This window comes from Drosophila erecta, unplaced genomic scaffold (assembly GCF_003286155.1).
Source record: "Drosophila erecta strain 14021-0224.00,06,07 unplaced genomic scaffold, DereRS2 tig00000000-arrow-pilon, whole genome shotgun sequence".
In the NCBI taxonomy this organism is placed as follows: Eukaryota; Metazoa; Arthropoda; class Insecta; order Diptera; family Drosophilidae; genus Drosophila; species Drosophila erecta.
In genome coordinates, this window is record NW_020825194.1 from 21,921,191 (window position 1) to 21,943,173 (window position 21,983).

Here is a 21,983-nt window from a genome sequence, read left to right on the forward strand (position 1 = left end):
GCTGGTCCTTTCCTTCACATCTGTGGTCCTTCGGTTATTTGTTTATCTCCTTTGCATACGCGGGCTTTGTATCCGCCCATTTGAATCGCCTTGGGTGAGTTTCTCAGTCAATATTTGCTCATTAGTCGCGTTCAATAATTTTAATTATGATAATTTGCATCCGACCTCGATGGCGAATGGAAAATGGATCAAGCAGCTGTGTAAACCTAAAAGGGTTCAGAAACCATTCGATTCATAAAACTTACGAATAGCTAAATGCACTAAACTCAAATTTTTATTTCACATATTAAGTCATACTATACAGCGGTTTGATAATGGTGTCGCAAGATAAAAATGACTATTCCAAAATACATTTAAGATTAACTGCGTTTGCCTTATACATCAATTTGAAACGAAATGAACTAACCCCCCGAAAATTCCAAGCTCATCGCGGAAAATTAATCAAATTATACCCTTCACTGGTAAAACAATATAATATCCATCAAATTCTTGAAGAAACCGAAAATTATGCAAAATTTATTCAAGCGCTGAAATCAAAATTTTGCAAGCCCCGTCATTGATTTGTTTTTGTTCTCTGCGAATTGAGCTTTGTTGGCGGCAAATTAATTAAGTTACTTAATTACAGGTACAAGCTGGTCAAAGATCGATTCCCCTCAACCTTTCCCATGTTCTCCTTATCGGCAAACAGGTTGACTTGTGCCAAAACTTAAATTTCGAAAGCTTTATGATTGTCCATTAGTGGGAGTTGTGTAAGGAGTCCATTTGGTATTCGCCAACGAGTATACCCTGCTATTCATATGACTGAAATACGTCAATCCTCATTGTTAGAGGGTATCAGTCAACGCAGAAGCCCTTACCTTTCGGCGAGACAAATTTGTGTTAGAAGACACATAATGATTGATCGTGTGCCAATTGTAGACGAAAAGTGGAGCCGTTTGGGGAGAAAGGGGGATTGTTCGGGGGAGACCATTAGGAAATTTAATTTTTTGTCTGGCTTTGTTTACTGCCAAATAAATTTCATTTTTATTTGCGTTCTTTATTTGTTGCTGCTGTCGGTACGCAATTTAAGTGAATATTCGGCTTCTAGTCAAACCGGTTCGTATTGGACAGACTTTTCGGAATTTGTAATTCAGCGTACTCATAAATTTTATGTTCATATATATTTGTAGGTAGGACCAATCAATTTTGCAAAGATTAAGTAATTTTACATTTTATGTTTGACTTTTACAAGTAGCGTGCGATTCGCTTATTTAATTGTAATTAAAGAAGGAATCTGTCTGCAGATCAATTAAGATTATATTCATCTAGGTATTCTTTCATAAGATTGAAATAAAATTTCATTACTGCAGTATTCACCAAATTGTAGGCAAACTTCTTCTCGAATGCCAGTAAGCTGGTAGAAAAAGTTTAAAACTAAGATTCACGAGACATATGCATATACATATTTTTGTGAAAGCATTATACCCAGTTAATCCTTAAACATGCTGGCCGGCTGTCCCGATGAGTTGCCCAATCCGCACAAGAACTGCCTGCACGAGATGCTGCAGGCGCTGATCTGCAACGACAACGACGTGAAGCGCTTGAACACGGAACTCCGGAACCTACATCTAGAGCTAGAGGCGGAGCTGGCCAAGATTAACAAGGCGAACCAGAAGTGCGGACACGAGAAGAAGGGCAAGGTGGTTTGCGAGAGCACCGAGGACATGACGAAGTTCGCCCAGCGGATCAATAGCCTGGAAGAGGTGAATACGCACTTCACCCGGCGAAGTGAGGATATTCGAAAGCGGCGGGACAACATCATTGTCTATGCCCGCCAGTGCTTGTACGCCTACAACGAGGAGAAGTGCAAGTTCAAGTCCTTCCACGAGAACACGGTGGACTACATAAAGCGCACGGCGACTCTCTCCCAGGATGCGGAGGTCATCCGGGGATGCGGCAAGGAAGTGTGCGAGCTCCATAAACGCTTCGTGCGCGAGGTGGCCAAGCTGAAGAGCTGCGAATCGGAGCTGCTGCCCTTCTTCAAGCTGCTCAAGGAATCCGATCCGAAGGCCTACTGCGAGTGCTGCTGCTTCAAGGGATACGACTGGATGCCTAAGGGCAAGAACCTGGAGGCCGTGGATGCCATGGCTGGCGAGATCAAGGAGCAGATGGGCGACGTTCTGGTGAGAGCCTTCGCCCAGCTGCACATTCATTCGCCGCAGGATCCACGCGCCTTCATTGCCGCCTATCTAATGAATCTTGATCGTAACGAGCAGGATATGAAGGAGAAGCTTAGGATTTTCCAAGCAGATCCTGTAGTGGTAGACCAGGAGCTTTCGGACCCTACATTCCACTGCGAGGATGTTTGTCCCAAGTCTGAATGATATTATTATTGCTTATGACACAAAGAAATTCGCTTAGTTACTCAATCAATGATTGCATTCAAATAAGAACTTTAAATTGGCGCACCAAGTACACAGAACTTAGTGCCACCAGCGCAAATTTTGAATTGAAAAGCGGCTTTTTGTCGAACATTTTATTAATTCGAAAATAAAAACGCAATACATTTCGGACATATGCTTTCCTAAGTGCTTAAGAGTAGTAGTAAACGTAAACTAGTTAATATTTTATCCTTTTCGATATACAAAGGAAATCACATATAGAGCTGTTATAAACCTTATATACTCGGTTTGCATAGCCTTCTAAGATGGGGTAAACAATGCAGCTCGAATAAAAAGACGACATATGGTGGTTATGATTTACTTCTTGCGACGATTACCGCGCTTTGAGTTTGGATCCGGCTCCTTCTCTCCAATGCCTGTAATGGAGGCACCCGCTAGCTCCGAGTTGGCCATCTTTTGCTGATTGTCCAGAAAGAACATTATGTCGCGAAGCTGTTCCTTTAAGTCGGTCACCTCGGCGTCGTGAGTTTGCTTGAACTCGTTGTACTGCTGCTCCAAGAGTTTGTATTTGCCGTGCCAGGAGCTCTGGTTGGTCTGCAGGGCCTTGGACAACTCACGCTCTTCGTTCAGTTGTTTCTGCACCTCCTTTAGTCTGAAAAGGGACAAATTGGTTAATATTCAAAACCTACGCTGATGCGGCTTTATTTATTACTTAGCTGTATGCTGGGCCAACTTGCGCTCCAGATTAACCTTCTCCTTCTGCATGGTCTGCTGAAGCTGTTGAAGCTCGGAAACTTCTGTTTTAGCGTCGTTGGCGGTCGCCTTATAGTTCTGCCATTCCTGCTCCAGCCGTTCCATTCGCTCCTCATAGTACTTGCGCTGTGTGTCTAGCTGAGAGGTCAGTAGGTAGGTGAACTCCATTTGCATGGAGTCGATCTTTTCCTCGCGCTCATCTTTCTCGGTTTGCGATGCCACCAGCTTGCCGTCGGATTTGTTTTGAAATAGGCGATGCACGAAGTTGTCACCGGCATAGTCCCATACGCTTGAAGTACCTAACTGCATGGCGAAGGTGTGATTTGTAGCCCGGAAGTGCGCAGCAGCATGGCCTCCTTGATAGCGTCCACAACCCACATGTCCGCAGATCAGACAGATCCACAACGAATCGGTGCCCTCGCATTCCATGCACACGGAATCCTCAACGAGCCCAGGAGTTTGAACATGGCGGCACACCGGACAGGTGGAGTCACCCCATTTCATCAAGCAGCTGGCGTGAAAGGCGTGGTTGCACAATATGGTCAACACTCCATCCACACTCTCGTCCATGCGCTCCAGGCACACTGGACAGGTGGGCAGCTCGGTGTGTCCGATTGGTGGTGCTCCATGCTCGCTTCTTTCCACCTCTGAGACCCAGACCGCGTGGCACAGCGAGTCCGGTTCCAGTGAGTTGTAGGTAATGCCATTATAGGACTTGTAGAACTCCAAAGCTGATTCATTCGAGCGGAATCTAAAACAGATGGATTGTATTAATAAATCTCCTTGATTCTGTGATGCTTCTTACTCCAGGAGCACCATGAACTGATTGGGGCTGCCGTCTCGGACAATCTGGACGTGTTTGATCTCTGCATGACAGGGGGCAATAAAGTTAAGCAGATCGTGGCAGTTAAGAGTGGCTGGCACTGCCAGCAGGCAGAGTTGGTTAGACGGAGCTTCCTTGATGGCCTTGCGCTCGCTGAAAACACAAAAATCACAGTGAGTGAAATATTTTGTAGGCTGAACAGTAAACTCACTTCTTCTTGTAGAGATGGATAAGTCCTTTGGTCACCTCGACGATGGGATTGCCGGAGAAGTACCCTATCTCCTGGGGAAACTTGGAGGCGGTGGCGCCCGCCTGGCCTTCATCGCCGCTGCGGGGAGTAATCTCTCTGGAGCTGCCCGCAGAGGGGCTGTTAACGTGCTGCACGGCTGCTACCCAGTTCATCTCCTGCGTCTTGGGTTCACTCAACTCCCGCTTCCAACGCTGGTTTGTGTACGTTTCGATGATTATGTCGCGGGATTGGCGAAGTCCACGGTCGCGTTCCCGCTCCTTGAGCACTCGGGGATTGGTTGGATGTTCGGCGGACACAGCTCCCTCAGAATCTGTTCGAAAATAAATAAATCATTTTAGTGAAATACACTTCCTTTGTCTGCCGCAGTCGCACCTCTGAACTTTACCTTCACTGGGATCCAAATCCGTTTCGATCTTGATGACACACAACGAAATGTTTTCTAGCATTACATAGGCATAATTTTCATAAGTTTTTATATAAAATAGGCCTAAAGAGCGTTTAAAATGTAATTTTGTTTTACTGTTTGCGAAATGAGTTTGTTGTTTTTCTTTGTGAACTGGTTCGTGCGGAGCGATCAATCTATCGATTACTTGCGCAATCGCTTATCGATAATGCCTACCAACACTGATTGCAACGTACCAGAATTCAAGTCCATCGGAATTCAAAATTAAAATTTTACTTCCGGTTTAGAAGAACAGCGTTGAAAAATTCAAAGATTTACATCGACAGTAGAGGAAAAGAGTATTTGTCTCCTTTAAAATCATCAATCAAAGTGAAAGTGATTTCAAGTGGAACAGTGTGTTATGAAGTAACATACAACTTGTCGGCTTCGCTTGGCAACTTCGGCTGTGGCCACTTCGGATCCGCTTGGCGAGTTGGCCAAAACAAAGCCAGTGCGTTGCTGTTGCTGCTGCGTATCGGACGTGTTCGGAAGAGCGGACTTGCGTCATCCGTGATTTGGGCCATAACAAAAACAAGTTTACGAAACTTACGTCGTCATCTCGTTCTTTCCCGCGCGCGTAAACCAAGTCCAAAAAAAGAAGCGAAACAAAAAGCTGGCCAAAGAAAAATGCAATAAAACAAAACCGATAGCAAAAGTGAGTGCAATAGTTTTTGTGATTTCTTGTGGCTTATTCCTTACTTTTGCTGCTGTAACCATGGGCTGCGCCCACGGTAAACAACAAATTGATTACCATAGGCGCGGCGGGCCAAAGTCGATTGTAATTGCAATTACCGAGATTGGACCACAAAGTACATTTAACCGCACACACGTGCAACATTCAATGTACATATGGTCGCGGCCGTAAAAATGGCCATCGCAAGGAGTCAACCTATTGATTTTCGGTATTATTTATTAAGGGGTTTTCCCATAAAACTGCTTACAAAACTCGCAACTTGCTCACCTTTCTCACAACCGCACTCATATGCTAACAAACAAGACCGGAGATCAAAAATAGCCGTGGGTACACCGTGAGAAATCGCATGTATCTACATATGTCGTATAGCTCTCATGTTGTACTTTTCTACTGAAATAACTTGTTTATATCTACACTGTGTATTTGTTTTTATGGTCAGTTGTCAGTTATTTACCAAAAATCATTAAATGATGTTCTTTAATAAAAGTGGTATATTTTCAATTGACTAAAAGTATTTTCCTATATTTGTTATCTTTAATAGTACGCTAATTTAAATTCACCAAACAGTCCATTATAATTGTTTCAGATAAAAACAAATCGATGCTAAATATTAATGCGAAAAGCTGTTGTATTTAAATTGAAGTACATTTTCCCAAATGAAATAAATTAAAATCCACGTGAGCCGCGTCTTAGGTACCGCTTTTTTGGCCAGTGCACGCGTGTGTGAGGACGTCAGCCCATTTCTGGGTTGCTGCTGACAGCTGCCAAGTGCCAGGAGCTTGTCGTCAACAAGTCTATCAAAAGCACGTTTGTCATTTTTGTTGCACTCGCCCAGCCAGCAGGTGGCACCTCCCAGAGCCACCCACCTACTCCACCCACTCCACCCACTCTACCGCCCACACCCGCCCACTCACCCGTCTCACTATGTAAAACGTGTGTGTCTGAGCGGTGCTTTTGTGTTCTCCAATTTGAAGTTTGTTTGAAACTACATATACTGCCCCCTCGCTGACATTCATCCCGCTCTGGCACTGAGCACTCTGCCATTTTCATTTGCATTTTCGCCGTCCCGCTTTCCCGTTTTCCCGCTTTCCGCCGTCTGGAGAAAATCAATTGTTGTATGCAATAAACGCAAGGCGAACGCAGCGGAGCGCTGCCAAGCAGTTTTTGCAGCGGAGCCAAAATCCGTTTTCAGTTTACATAAACGGAGTTTGACTCTAGCTTTGGAAAAGTTGGCAAAACCGTGGTTTTTGTTTCCTTCTTACTGCTAAATCATGCCCAGTTTATATATAACAAATGGTAAATGAATAAAGCTAAGTAGTTGGTAAAAATGGGGGCTTTGAATAAATTGATAATTTATTTCAATAGTTTCAAATACTAACAACCTCTTCCATTACGAATATGAATTTCCAATTTTTATGTTTTTATATACATGTTTCTTCCATTTTCTGTATAAAAACAGACAACATGCTTAAAACTTTGAATGATTTTCCAACTCGCTGCTATGTGTTTAACTTCAAACAATGTGTGCTCAACTACACCTTTTTTGATGAAGGAAACCCTAATAAATACTTCATTTATTGAGCTTCTTTTAATTAGCCTGTTTATCCTACAAGGTAATCCATTATTAAAAGCAATTTGCTAAGAATATTAAATTAAGCTTGAAACCGTTTGCGCCAGCCTTAAATTCAATAAAATAAGTTAAGTGTTTAAAGAGGATTTGTACCAAGCATCGTTGCTTTATGTAACTACATCTGTTTAATAAGAAATAAACACGCACGATAATTAATCAATTTATTGAGCTGTATAGTAATTAGATTTATAACAGAACATTTCTAATTAGTTATTCCATTTTTGTGCAGCTTGAGTGAAACTAGTTTGTTTCAAAGTGGTTTGGATATTTAAAGCGCCGTCTGCAGCAGGGCTTAAAGTAGCGTCCAAGAGCTTGGTGACTTTAAAGCTTAGTTTTAGTTTACATTTCACACCTTGCAACAGCCACCACCCACTGCCCATCAACTGGGAAGCCCCTCTGCCGACGTCGACTGCGCTGCTGTTGCTTTATTCAAATTGAGTTGTTGTTTATTCATGCATTTGTTGCACTTCCCTACGGTTTATTGTTGCCCCAACGCCAACGTCGGCGCAAACACCCACATAGATGCACACATGCACTTGGCTCTTGTATGTTCATTCGTGGGGGAACCCCACTGCTGGATGGACCCGCTCCCGCCACCCATCGTTTTCCAGGCCTGACATTTCTAGCTCGACTCAAGTGTCTGTTACGTTTAAATGTCGGCTCATAGCTACAGCTGCAGTTAAAATTACAAGCCAACTCACATGTGTGCATGTTGACATGTGGCATTTTGTATATCTATATGCATAAGCAGTTTGTTTGGCTGTGTGCGAAGTTGGCTGAAGTGCACTTTCACTTTTTATTCAGCCGTAAACAAAAACTGGCAAAACGACAATCGTGGTCCGTCTCTTTCTCTCTCTAACTAGCCATTTACCCGTCTCTATCTACGCTGTCCTTCCATCTCTTTCGGACTTTCTGGAAACTTTCGGGCAGTGCTAAAATGCAACCCGTTGAGGTAATCGCGTTTTAGTACCCTTTGTACCCATGCCATTTGGAGCATTGTAACCCCAGCACCCAGTCAGCCATTCGAGGCCCCGAAACACATTATAATTAGAAACGTATTTGGTAGCAATCAATACCATCTGGCTTAGATAAAGGGCATGCGGAATGAAAGGGCAAAGGTAGGGAACTCATATTAGGCATACGCAGTGTTGTACCAAATTGGACCTGCATGTGGGCAAATGTGCTTTTCATGTATTTACAAATTCGGGCTAGGCCCAATCAAAATGCAATTAAACTAAGTTTGGGGCGTGAGCCGAAAAATGAAATAATAAATACGGCCTGGTGCTAATCCCGAAATGAGCATTTGAGCGTGGTCAGATACCTGGGAGTTAGCTGGGATTAGCTTCGTTAATCCACTTTGCACTAATTATCTGTGATCCAAGGCAATCTGTTCTCGTTACTCAGCCCTCTGCCATATACACATTGTGTCCGATTTGATTGATTTGGTTGTGCTAGGGAAACTTATCTTCTAAGCTGTGCATTTGGGGTTTTTCGAACCTAAGCCATCCATCAATGTCAGCAGATTTCGGTTGCCAGCAATGAACTAGGTTAATTAAAATTGTACTTTCTGTATAGAATAAGGAATCCCTAGTTACTGGAGAAGCCTGTAATTGGAAAAAGTCCAACAGCTCTATTACCAAATACCGAAAAAGTGGATAAGAAAGAGGATGATGAAGACGAAAGAGGGAGAAAAGGGCAATCATTTCAATAATCCAAACAGCAATCAATATGCAACTCAGACTCCATTTCCATTGGCCCCAAAGTTGGTTCGGTTCCATCCTCGTTTCACCATCCAGGGAACACCTAATAAAAGCTTATTTGCATATGAATGGCTCGTCGGTTAAGGGAATTCAGTGTGTAAATTGTGCAGAAATGCGAGATGAACTTCTTTCGGGTCGACGGATGGTCTGGGAACCCTTGGTGGGTTCTCCACCTTGCATCTCATCTGGCTGACTGGGTGTGGACGTGTGCAGAAGATTGACATCCGGGAATGTCCTGGCTCCGAATGCCAACTGCCAACTGCCTGTCTGTGTGTGTGAGTGAGTGAATGAGGCAGTTTGCTCGTCTGCACTCATTTGTTTGTCTCCAGGTCGAGGATTTTGCATTCAAGTGCATCCCAGGTTTTGTTGTGCACTTTGCCGGGTCAGCCGCTGCTCATTCGCCAGCTTTCCGTGCCCTTCTGTCCGGCGGAATTGCAGTGCTGATGGTGATGATGCCACCTGCTGCGTTGTCGCAGAAAGTGCTCTGCATTGCAGGGACAACGCTGCGTATACTCGATGTGCCCCGCCAGACAAACACTCTGTGTAAAAGTCGCTATTTTTCCAGTGCGCCACGGCTAGCAAACGGATGCTAAAAATAACCCTTTTAGAAAAGTTTATGCAAACGCAACGGTTGATCCATTACAATAGATAAATTAAATGAGGATCGAATTTCAAACCAGATCTGGGAAAACCCAAAAGCAAATAGTCAATATCTTGCTTTCATTACTAAAATAAATTTGGTAAATAAAGTAATTTTCATTTAAAAATTGATTTAGTCATTTAGACTTTACAGGGTAAAAGAAGTCGAGCTGTTCCATTTTTGTAACCATCTTTTCACCTCTCCAGTGGGTATTTGCATTGGCAGTGCGCTTTTTCGGCATTTTCATTCTCTACAAACAACAAACAAATCAACTTATTTGCTTGTTTCCTGCCGCTTTCCCCGCCTTTCCCCTGGCTTTCCCTGCCTTTCATTTCTTTGGTTGTTGGTGTTGGTTGCAGGTTGTTTGCTTGGCACTGATTGAGTGCAGTTTTTGCATACATCAACTGCCAGCCGACACACACACATTCGCATGTCGGCGAGCTTTGACTTTGGCCAAAAGAAAAGTTGATTATGGCCACAAAAAGGGGGTGAAATCACTTTAAGAAAAATATGAATATCGAGCAAAAAGTAAACCAAACCAAATAATTTAGCAGCGCACGGATATTCCCCCTAATCCCCAAAACCAGGGAAATACTTTTGCTAATTGGAATAAATGATGGCCCTAATTGCTTGGCGGAGCTTCAACTCGAGTTCATTAAAAAGTTAAATTAATCTATCAGCCATCAGATGCCCCGCATTCCTTTGGGCTTTGCCTACGATAATCCTTTTCAACATCAACATTATTACCATAGTCATCAGCGGTCGTCAAATCGTTTCGAGTTTTAATTGAAATGTCAGAGTCTCGAAAATTGTTTTGGGCAAAAAATTGAATTGAATTTTCCTATGCATATTTTATGGAATTTGGCAATTTTGTAGTGTTGTCCTTGTCGTTGTCATGGTTTCGGCTTTATTGCCCGTCGGTGTTTTGCCTGGTTTTTAGAGATTTTGTTGATGTTCAATTAGGAATCGAGATAGACACGGGCTAAATAGACAGATAGTTTTATGTGGAGATAGTTTACCGAACGAGTTATTCATTATTAATGCAATTGATTAGCAATCGTTGTTGCTGGCCGCTTCGAGTTACACATTTCTGCACGAATTAAAAGTGACATGGAGAGAGAAATTCATAAATATCTAATTGTGTGTTTGCTCAATGGAGGATGTCTATTTCGCTTCTGAATTTGCGAATTTCAAGGGGCCGGAGGCTTTAACACACTGAGTATTAAATTTGCCATATTATTTATGCAGCTTTTCCTTGGTCGAGAGTAAATTATTGGTAATTATAAATTTGTCATGGTTTCTGAAAATAATATTTCCTAGTATAAAGCGATGTATAGGCTTATGAATAATAGTAAAAATCAATGTTCAGAATTATTCAGTTTCGGCACCGTAAAGGTAAATATTTGCCACAGCTCAAAGTTAAATAATAAGGTCATTTGAGCTTCAGTAGATAGAAATAACACACAGTATTTAAATTTGTGTCCTTTTTTAAATCCGCTTAAATGTGAGATGGCTTTCAACAAATTTACACTTCCTTACCCATTCAATTTACGCTCCTTAAGGTCTTGCAGTGCACCAGGAGCCCGTTTCGGCATCCAGATTGCATTCCAGATTAGGCTCCGTCCATCTCAATTCCTGCATCGCTCAAGCGTTCTTGGACCAGGAGTATTTAAGTTATCTTTGTGCTGCTGCGAACTGCATTTCTCTTGGCGCAAACAAACATTCTCATCAAACTGTTATCCCATCTCGACTGGCCAATCAACCATCCTGCCCCAGCGCCCTTCCAGCGGGACGGATCCATCAATGGCTGAGCAAACATTTCATCATCGTCATCGTTATCATCGATTTGTAATGGTCGGGGAAGAGGAATGGGAATGGGGATTCGGGGAATCGGGGAATCGGGGAATTCCCCATAGTTCTTCCCATGTCGACGGCGCAGCTTTCGCCAAATCAAATCTTTAAACTTGTGCAGCCAACCAGAGCTTATCGCTGAATTCCCAGGCAGATATAGCCCCGCTCCACTGCAGCAGCCCCTGCAACATTTTGTGCCACTTGTCTGGCAATAGTTTTGCAATAAAGTTTAACGCATTTTCATCCTCCGCTTTTTTGCCCAGCACTTTTTGCTACATCATCGATTTTTATTGAAATTGACACTATCTTTGGGGCGCGCGGAGGGCGGGGAGCTGTGGGACTAGGGGGCGTTCAACATGAATCCTTATAACAATCTCTTTGGGAGGGACACTTTTAATGAGCAGCAACTGGAGCGGATCCACTTTGTTTGCTCGGCGATGGGGCAAATGCAAAATGGGCTGGCAAGTGAAAAGTTCTCATAAAGTTTCTAATTGGATTTGATTTCCCGATATGAACGTAAATTTGATTAAAAAATCTTCCTAGCCGAGTGCTCCTCCATTTGTCTCTGCCACTGCCACTGCCACCATATCAGCCTTCCTCTTTCTCTGGTCGATTTTCATTAAGGTTGCACAGAAATTTCATTAAAAATTTACTACCAACTTTTTTCCTCCAACCCCCTGTATTTTGTTTGGCTCTCTCTTACTCGCCTCCTATGCCATCTGTTTGGGCGTGCGGACAAGCTAATAACCAACAAAAGTTCACAGAGACATAAAACAAGGCTGCAGCTGAAAGGGCGAAACAAAAGCAAATGCGAACGAGAAGCAGTTAATAAAAAGCAGAAAGCGAGAATAAAGAAATGGAAATGCCAAACGAACAGTAAAAGTGGCAACAACGAATCGCAATGGCCAAATGTAGCTGGTCAACACAGCGCCACACTGGCCAGGCGATGAATGTAACATTTGCGACTCGCTTACGGGTTTCTGAGTGTCTGAGGATTGTAAGCCAGTGTAACTACACACAAAACAAAATATGGTTAGCAATTTGTGCCACGTGAAACGATGGGAAAACCCCTTAAAATGGTGTACAAAAGTACGCAACTAAATCAGAACAAATGAATCAATGAAATTCTCACAGATAAATGGTTGCATACTTTTGAACAGCTCCATAGAAGAAATGGAAATACTAGGTATTTCTTCACCTTCAAATTTGTGCTTGCCACAAATATGTTTACTACATGGGAAAATAGCGTTGGAGTGAACCTATTGTTCTTGCCCTTTTAAGCAGATGTAACATCTAGGTAATACTTGTCATAAATAATTTTTCCCCGTGCACAATGGGTTCAAAAAGACGCTCAACTGGTTTTGTGTTGGCCAATAAAAGAGAAGAGCAAGAGTGGCATAAAGACAAGCGCAGCCATCGAAACGAAAGCAAAATTAAACGACGCGAGACAATAGCGTTAAAAAGTGTGGCAACAGACCACCAACCCAGGGCCAAAAAACAACTCCAACAGCATTTGAGATCATAAAATTCACACAAATGTGCAGACCCAGAACACATGTGCAGCATATCCAGAAACGCAAATTGAGTCAGTAAGTCAAATCGAATTGAATATGAGTGCGGATTCGGTGAATTTCCATCGACACACGAGTCGGTGAATGGAAAATGGCACAAGTACTTGCATATACAGCGGTAAATATCTGATTAAATTGCTCTTACTACGGGAAATCGGAATGGCAAATGTTGACAAGCAATTCCAATTTTAATGGATTACAGTTCAGTTGGTACTTTCATAAATATAAATACAAATATAAATAGAAACAACGTAAACTTCGAAGGCTTAAGTTCATTAGGTCCGTCACGAGTTCAGATTACTGCTCCATCCATTCAAATTTCGGTTTTGTAGCCACATTAACGACGGCCAACATGGAAGATTTTATGGTGGACCCATTCAAATTAACAACTTATCTCATGGTCTTGTCTGGCCCGAACTTGTCTCATCTGAACCTCATCTCATCTGATCTCATTTACGACTTCTGTTTTAGTACCATCTATTATGTAAGTCATTAGGTTGGCCTTATTTTATGGCCAAGACCTAATCCCATCCCACTTCTGAATCCCTCTTCTTCGATAATGAGAACGAAGGGAAATTTATGGGACTTTCTAATTCGCTCGTTGGATGCTCAATGGATGCTCCTCTCTGCTCCTCTTGGCCTTTTGATTTGGCCCCCTGAGAGCCCATTGAAGTGAAAAGAGTTTTCAATGGCTAATTAATAACTTTAAGGGGGAAATGGCAGAAATGGGGAATGCACTCAGCTAGAGAACATAAATTCTTGCCTAAAGTGGGCGCTCTAAAAAGCGCAATTTATTCGCCTAAAGCTAGAAGTGATAAAGTGTGTCCCAAAAACTATGTGTTTTGCTCCTAGGATTATTTTAAATGTATTTTTTGTGTCTGGGCTCGGTTTTCTTAAATTCTGCGCAAAAAAACCCATTACGCTCTTAGAAATATGACTAGTTGTAGACTTCACTGAATTGCACTCTTTTGAATTGGTTTACATTTGAAATGCCATTTCAATCGCAACCCTCTGACTTTGCGACACTAAATTTGAATACCCACTGACCCGAATTCGCAATGAGAAACGATTTCCCCAACTTTACTCATGCAAAATCCATTTCCTCTTCTTTCCTTCTGCTCCACAGACCCATCGCCATAGCCATCGCCATCAGCATTATCAGCGCGCATAATGGAAATGGGGCTCCTAACAATCATGTAAAATTGGTGTAAAATGCAGACGAGATGGAGACCCGGAATGAAGGAAATGGGAGTCATGCGAGAGGCAATAACACATCAAATTGGTATTAGAAGTTGTTACTTCGACGCCCCACGCTAGCAACATTTATATATTAAAAGGGGCGGCAGCTGGGCGTGGCCTCGGTGATACAAATTGCAGGAGCAGGATCCGTAACATTTCGCCTGCCTGTCGCTGGCTGCAACATAAAAGTCAATTAATGTACAATTACAACAACGTCAGAGACACCAGCAACAGGAGCAGCAACGGGTTCCAAAAGGCACAGAGAGAATAGGGGAAAGTGGGGAGCTGAGGAGCCGAGGAGGAGCAGAAATTACTGCAAATTACACGCAACGAGTCCTGAAAGCTGCGGTCCAAGTTGGAGCACGAGCCGGAAGCCGAGTGGACCGAGGAGGAGGAGTCGGTGTACCAGAACCTAGAGCTGGTCCCATCAACGCCACCACAGCCTCCCTGCCGCCATACCCATTCCCATTCGCATCACCATCATCGCCATCAGCCACTCCACTGCCATCTATTGTCCAGCGGTGGCGGCGACAACAACAGCGATAGCGAAAGGGACGACGAAGGCGGCGGCAACAAAATGACTTTCGTTAACAAGCTGAGCAAAAGCTTCCGCTGGCTGCGCTGCTCGACATTGTGCGCAATTTTGTTTTATATGTTCTTCATTGGCCTGATCCTTCACAGCACCAGCCAGAAGCTGCAGCAGCAGCTGAAGGAGCAGGGAACCAGCAGCAGCAGCAGCAGCAGTAGCAGCAGCAGCAGCAGTAGCACGCAGGCAGACACAAAAATGGCGCCCAACGTGGGGCATAATGGCGCCCAGCGTTGGCCAAATACGCTGCAGGAACTGGAGCAGCAGCAACAAGAACACGAGCAAAAGCTGAGGCTCCAGCCTGTGGCAAACAATTTGGATGCGGGGAGCGAGAATAACCAGCCCCAGTCCCAGCCCCATTCCCATTCCCATCCGCAAAAAGTGCAAAATGCCAGCAAATCCCCTAACCAGCCAGAAACAGTTATTTTAGCGGCCAGCAATGTGAATGAGAAGCAAATACTGGCAAAAGCTTTCAAACGGTAAGTTTTCCCCCATTCGCCTCTGAGTTATGGCCTTGATTCTGGGCCTCGGTTTGTTCGGCTTGTTCGGTTGATAATTTGGCACTAGTTCGGTGGCTCCTTTATTGTTGCGCACGACGCTGTTGCCTGCGGCTTTTATCGCCCCAAAACTCCGACTGCCCCCAATGTCCTCCATTCAGTGCCCTCGCCTATAACTGGGTGTACGACAAATTGTTAAAATTAGTGGCAATAGCAACAGCAGCTGGAATTGATGGATGCTCCGTCGCAGGCAAGGTTGGCTGGGTCAGATTCGATCAATAAGGACACGGACTGAGATTTGTTGACTGCCATGGTTTTGATTTGTTTCGAGCAATCAGGGTAATCGAATTACAAGTTTGCCGCAAAGCGAAGATAATAAACCTTGATTGAAAAGTCTGCTTGTCTAGTATTGAATTAAACGAGTCCCACGGGAGTTAGAGAAACCAAGGGCACGGGCAATGCTCCTCAGGAACCTGTGAAGGTATTTAATAATCCGCAATAATATTTAATATTTAAATAGCCACCTTCCCACCCGCCTTTTGCCATCTCGTAATTGGTTTGCCGGAAGGCCTCCTGATTTCTATCCGGCTGACTTGCACTATTCGCCTAATTACTTAAACAAGGTATATAAAACGTTCCCAGCTCCTGCACAAGCGATTAGGCAATTGGCCAATTACTTGGCTTCACTGGAGGTCGTAATAGATTACTTGATGGTTTGCAGTGTTTTGGGGCGAGAGGTGGTCAGACGGAAACTGAAAAGTTTCCAGTCATGGTCCTGAGCGAAATTGCAATTTGATGCTCTGGGGTTTTTGGGGGTAATCAGGCAGTCAGTATGCCAGGAATTGCCCAACCAAAGACAGCAATGGAAATACGAAAATAAAACTTGAGGTGTTGAGAAGAATTTGAGGGAAAATACATTTTGGGAAAAATAACAGGGGTGAAATCAAACTGTCACTGCAGATTCACATTTATTCGACTTCTTGGTTGCCAAAACTTTTGGCCTCCTTTAGCTAGTGAAAGCAGTCAAAGTTGCGGTTGGTAAACTTAAAACGTCTTTTGGCAAAACTCATTTCAATTCAATAAATAATAAAGCAGGGATTCCCCCCTGCTGTTGCGATGTTCGAATTTAAGGATCTCGACTGTGACCTCGAGCAGCTTAACTCTTTATGGCCGTAAATACCAGCTGAGATATCCTGTTTGCGTTTGCTGCTAATGGGAAATTATGTAGTAAGTTCAATTAGGTCTGGGGCAAAGTGAATGGTAGAATTTGTGGGCTTGGACTGAATGTTTGGTAAAGTCCGGATACTCTGAATGGGTATCAAGTACATTGATATGGTAAACGGAGTTAATATAATATATTTGCATGTGTTATCCCTGCGCATTGACGGTTTTTAGGGCTCTACATTAAATTCAGCTTTTAAGATGTGCTCTTAAGTACGGTACTGCTTTCACCTCATTGCATTTTCAGCTTGGCCCAAGGCCACGGGCATTCCCTCCGCCCCCCTTTCCGTTTCTAAGGACCTTCGGGTGATACGATAACCAGCTAAAACCCCTGAAGGCATCCACCAGAAAGCTGTCCATCAGGAGAGCAGTGGCTGTGCAGCGGTGTCCATCAGTAAAAGGAAACGGGGGAGAGCTTAAGGCAAATGCGAATTTGGAGGTTCCGACACCAGAGTTTTTCAAACTCCGTGCGGCAGTTGGTCAGAATCTCTCTAGGGTATTTCACTTTGCCGGGTGACCCGAAATCCGGATTCAGCAGTGTCCGTATTTGTTTGTGCACAAATGGCTGCGTGCTTATATGGCCGCACAAATTTGCACAGCATTTATTAATATTTGACGAAGGATAACATTTAAAACCATCGACACCCGAGGGAGTCGGAATTTATTCGATTTCCTGCTCAGACGAAATTAACAGCATTTGCATAGCATTTGTTGCGCCGCCTATTTGCTATTTATAACTATAGGTGCAGATATATTGAATTACGAACGATTCTCGGACAATCGAGCCTAAATCATATCATCAATCGAGCTTCAAATTCAAATTCCGGCAAAAAGCAATTAAAGTGAAACAGAAGCGGACACTAAATGGCAAATATTCGGATCTTTAAGGTCCCTCGGGGTTGAAGTGAGAAATGTGGGGATTTGCACATGTCGCCTTCGCATTAAACTGCAATTAAACTGACCAGAAAATGTTGTGATAATTGTGCTGCTGCCTGAAATTAATAGCCATCATTTGGCGGAAGACCAGACCCCAAAACCTCGTACTTTGCGACCCCTGCTTCCCTGCTCCCCTGCTTCCCAGCTCCCCTGCTCCCCTGGCCCGTATGCAAATTCCATTTTAATAATGCGGTGACAGTGGGCGGGAGCATCGCCGTTCTTTCGTGGCAGTCCTGTTCATTTTTAGGAGCAATTAAATTTTATCTGCAACTGTCGCCTCATCTGGTCGTTGAAAGGGACATTGTTATAAATTTTAATTGTAAACCGTGGTGCTATCGCCCGACTCCTCTTCGATCCCGGTTCCCATTCTGTCCCCTGTGGGCAGCCACATGCCATCGACAGTTGGCAGTTTTGCAGTTCCAATCTCATTGCCCATGCATGACCGAACCGACCAGTGAGGCGGGCTAATGTCCTGTCCAGGGTCCTGGTATCCAGTATCCAGTGTCCTCTGTACTCGTGCTCGTGCCCGTACCCGTGTGTCCAGGCTGACTTTTGCATCCAATTAGGCCTGCCTGCGGCTCGCGCAGCCTGCCACGCCCCCAACTAACGCAGCGCCCCCTCATTGATTGGGCGTTGTGCTAAAATTGCACACTTCCTTGTTCGCCGTCCTTATCCCTTTCGTTCATCCTGTGCGAACGCACCAAACTATGCAATAAACTTTGGCCCAAAGTTTGCGCGCAGCACGCGGAAAACTTTTTTTCACTCAAGTTTTCCTATTGTTGTTAGTGTGCTTGGTGAGTGTGTAGTGTGGTAATGTGATTTATGTGTTTTCCTTTTTTTCTGGAAAAGTTAACACCTTAGAACTCGAACTGACTTGCTAAAAATACTTATTTTAGTTTCTCTAATGAGGTTGAAACGGTTGAAACTTTTTAATAATATTTAATTTAATAAACTGGGCATGCTTCGAACTTATATTATATAAGTTTGATACAGAAAAGCAATTGAAAAAGAAAATGTGCTCAAAACTTTTACTTGAAACACGAATCAGTAATAAACGCTAACCAAATATATATATATTTCTTTATATAAGGGTGTAATACCTTATGTCCGTATGTCTGTCCGTTTGTCCGTCCGCATGAGCGTGAGATCTGAATTGCTTCATTGTATTATTTGTCTTGCCATTTTCTGTCGGAATGCCAAAAATATTTTGGCCTCCCCACTCTTAACTAATGCCAACTTTATAACTAAACTATAATAAACCAAATTGTTACAATTGGTCAAGTTAATTAAGTCGGAACAGAAAGTTCAAATCAATTGAATTTAAGCCAGCAAAGTGTCTCTACCATAAGCCCAAAGACATTAGAACTTGCAGTTAAAGGCAAAGGGCCTAGATAAACAGTCGAAATCAAGTTTGAAGTAATCCCATTAAATTTTCAGCAGTTGCTTTTAACTTCTGCCATCAGACCTCAAAGCAGGACAGCAACTCAGGGAGAGAAGGACGTGAAAGCAAAAAGAGTTGAACGGATAAATGCGAACACAAGTTCTCCACAGACTGGTGTACGAGTATATGCAATCAAATAATAGTTTTATGCTAGGCATCCTGCTGTCCAAATCCTTAGACAGGATCCCCCTGAAACGGAGCTGCTGGAATCACGGCTGTGGCAGAAGCAATTGGCCAACTTCAGTGGAACCGCAGGCTTATGCAAAATGCACTTTGCGCTTTGTAACAAATCCCCAAAACCCCCCAACCCTCCGACCACCCACCTGCCATTGCAAGCGGGCTTTGGAACCCCTTTTTGGTCCGCTCCCAAAGCCTCAATCGCAGAGGAATGTACGAATGCTAAAGTTGTTCCCATTCGCATTTTTTGCGAGTCAATTTCTTGCACGTACAAGACGCCACAGGAAGAAACGCAAAGCCGGAAAACTTTGTTTTTATTTTCGCCGACTTAGCAGAGCTTCCCTCGCCTCATCTTTCTGATCCCACTTGAAAAAGACTCTGCCGGCGACCGCAATCGTTTCTCCATATACATTTCAGCCAAGCTGGAGGGCTGGAGGAGTGAAACGTGACCGAGAAGTAGAATTAGGAGGGCGGACCGTCAAAAAGAAGAGGCAACTTGAAACCGTTTTAGTTGCAACTTTATTTATTTATCAACTATATGCTAATGAAACCACTGTGCGGTGGCTGCTTCCTCTTACTCTTCCTCTTCGTCTTCTGCTGCTGCCACTTCCGTTTCCGCTGTGTCCCCCACACACATACAGTCACATGTGCTATATATAACGTATACAAACAATGGGCCCCGCTGCTCTGCCATCCGCTGATTATTCCACTGGTTAGCTGCTCTCTTCGTGTCACTCCCATTTCCCATTGCCCCATTGCCCCAGCTGCCCTTATCCCCCTGCCAAGTCGCAATAAGAAGCTCTAATATCTGACACCTGTTTTGGGCATTGGCACTTCATTTCGGGGGATGCTGAACACTTGAAGAAATTCGGAGTAACAACGTAAAAAGCAAAGTAAAAAACAACAGTTTAAAAGATACAAATATCAGTCCGCTTTTTTGTATAAAAAATCTTTAAATAATTAGATTGCCGTGTACTTTTTTGTATATATTTGTAGGTAATTGAGTTCTGGCTAATGAACAGTTTAATTAAACTCCTTGCAATATATGTATCTTATTAATTAAATAATAAATAATTTCACCACAACTAACCTCATAAGCCTTACCTGTTTTCCGTGCAATCGCAGTCTGCGGAGCTGAACAATCATTAGACAGCTGTCATATGCAGCATTTGGAGGTACCACATCTGTGTGGTTAGGCAGAGGTAGATGGGGATGGGGATTGGGATTGGGGCAAGGTGTGTGCCACCATGGGGGGCGAGACAAGTGGGCAACAGGGAATTCTTGAGAAATGTCTTTGGGGGCCTTTAATGTGTAATGTGCATTTGATTAGGCCTTCGTAACTATGTTATGCACCGAATTATGCAGGAAATGATTCAGTTGTTAATCAGTTCAGGAAAAGATACTTCATATTGTTATTATAGCTTTTATCACTTCATTTCAGTGCCGATCGTAGTCGCGATGGCATTCTGTCAATCCAGGAACTGGGACAGTACATAAATCGCCGGATTGTGGAGCACATTGATGAGGCGATTATGAACAATGCCCGTGAGTTCCGACGCGTGGATATTGGCCCCGCGGATGGTCTGATCACCTGGGACGAGTACCATCGGTTCTTCCTCAGGGAGCACGGCATGACGGAGGCGGACATCGATGAGCACAGCGAGATTCGCCACACGGCGCTGAACCGCCGAGCCAGGGAGGATATGATGAGGGACAAGGCCCGGTGGTCGGAGGCAGCTCGAACCGATCTCTTCACACTGACTATCGACGAATACCTGAGTTTCCGCCACCCCGAGTCCAGTGTATCCAATCTTCTGGAGCTGGTCGATGATCTGCTGCGCCAATTCGATCAGGATGGAGACGATCAGCTAACCCTGGAGGAATTCTCCGATCTGAATGTGGACGATGACGACGATCTGATGCGGAAATCGCTGATATCCAAGACTTTGGTGGAGCGACGCGAGGAATTCAAGCGAATCATCGATAAGAACCACGACGGCAAGGCCGATCGGGGTGAGCTCCTGAACTATGTGAACCCGAAGACTCCGCGGTATGCCCTCCAGGAGGCGGCCACTTTGTTCAGCCTGTGCGACGAGAACAAGGACGAGCTGCTGACCCTCAAAGAGGTAGGATGCTGGATTTAATATGTGCGTAATATTTTCATTGTCAAATCCTTGTGTACAGATGACTGACCATGCTGAGATATTTCTGCAATCCAAGATGATCGACACGGCGAACAGTTTTCACACAGAGTTCTAGCTTATTCACAACACCTATACCCCTTTAAGCATTTATAGTGATATTAATTTGTAAGTTCTGGCACCTTAAATAGCTAAATTAGTAGCAAAGCGTCTTTCTGTTAACACTTTCTTTGAACTACTTAGATCAGATGTGAAGCATGAAGAACGAAAATCATTTCCAGTGTGATTTTTCAATAATTAGCTTTTAAGGATGCAAAGCAAACCATATTTGACACAAATACTCCGAATAAATATACGTAATTGTACGGAATTTCAGGCGTGCATTATTTGCTGGGATTAAACCGTGCACCCTCCCATTTACTTACGCAATCACCTCGCCTCTCTTATCTCTGATCCCTGATTACAAACGATTTTGGCCTTTTAACAAAGTATGAAATTAAATTCCAGCCGCCATCGAAATCCCCTTAAGGACATCTTCCATTTGAGCTGACAAATCACTCCACATTAAGGACAAGTCCTTGTTCAATTTGCTTGTTTCGAGCTGTCTCGGCTCCTTGCCTGTTCACTGATGATAAACAAGGCAGGGGACTAATGATAAATAAGTGTCACTTGCAAAAATTTCCATGGCATCCTGCTGCCCCTCCCCGGCCAAAGGTGGAGAAATATCCTTGAGAGAGAATTTTACAAGCAATTGACTTTCTGATGGGTGTTAATACCTCTCTAATCTACCCATTTACCCGCCCAGGCTGGCTAGGAAAAGCATTTAAAATGTACGGCAAATAGTGATGGATTAGTTGTACTGAGCAACGAACAGGAGCATCAGCCGGATGTTTTGGCTACGTGACGTGTGTGGGCCGGCGAAGAATTCCGTCCGGATAACGCAACGGGAA

General features: G+C 43.8%; 3 protein-coding genes across 3 annotated transcripts; 2 read left to right on the forward strand and 1 right to left on the reverse strand.

The window, feature by feature from the left end:
* Window positions 1-1,382: 1,382 nt before the first annotated feature.
* On the forward strand, window positions 1,383-2,503 carry LOC6553963. Its single transcript, XM_001979522.3, has one exon. The coding sequence runs from the start codon at window positions 1,482-1,484 to the stop codon at window positions 2,361-2,363; it is 882 nt and encodes a 293-aa protein (XP_001979558.1). The 5' UTR covers window positions 1,383-1,481; the 3' UTR covers window positions 2,364-2,503.
* A 14-nt stretch (window positions 2,504-2,517) lies between these two features.
* Window positions 2,518-4,808, reverse strand: LOC6553962 (BRCA1-associated protein). The gene is made up of 5 exons (XM_001979521.3): window positions 4,593-4,808; window positions 4,169-4,517; window positions 3,940-4,110; window positions 3,094-3,885; window positions 2,518-3,033 (listed from the first exon to the last, which is right to left on the reverse strand). The coding sequence occupies exons 1-5, from the start codon at window positions 4,651-4,653 to the stop codon at window positions 2,739-2,741; spliced, it is 1,668 nt and encodes a 555-aa protein (XP_001979557.1). The 5' UTR covers window positions 4,654-4,808; the 3' UTR covers window positions 2,518-2,738.
* Window positions 4,809-5,018: 210 nt separating this feature from the next.
* Window positions 5,019-21,403, forward strand: LOC6553961 (45 kDa calcium-binding protein). Its single transcript, XM_001979520.3, has 4 exons — window positions 5,019-5,304; window positions 13,922-15,099; window positions 20,334-21,018; window positions 21,077-21,403. The coding sequence occupies exons 2-4, from the start codon at window positions 14,612-14,614 to the stop codon at window positions 21,149-21,151; spliced, it is 1,248 nt and encodes a 415-aa protein (XP_001979556.1). The 5' UTR covers window positions 5,019-5,304; window positions 13,922-14,611; the 3' UTR covers window positions 21,152-21,403.
* Window positions 21,404-21,983: the final 580 nt, after the last annotated feature.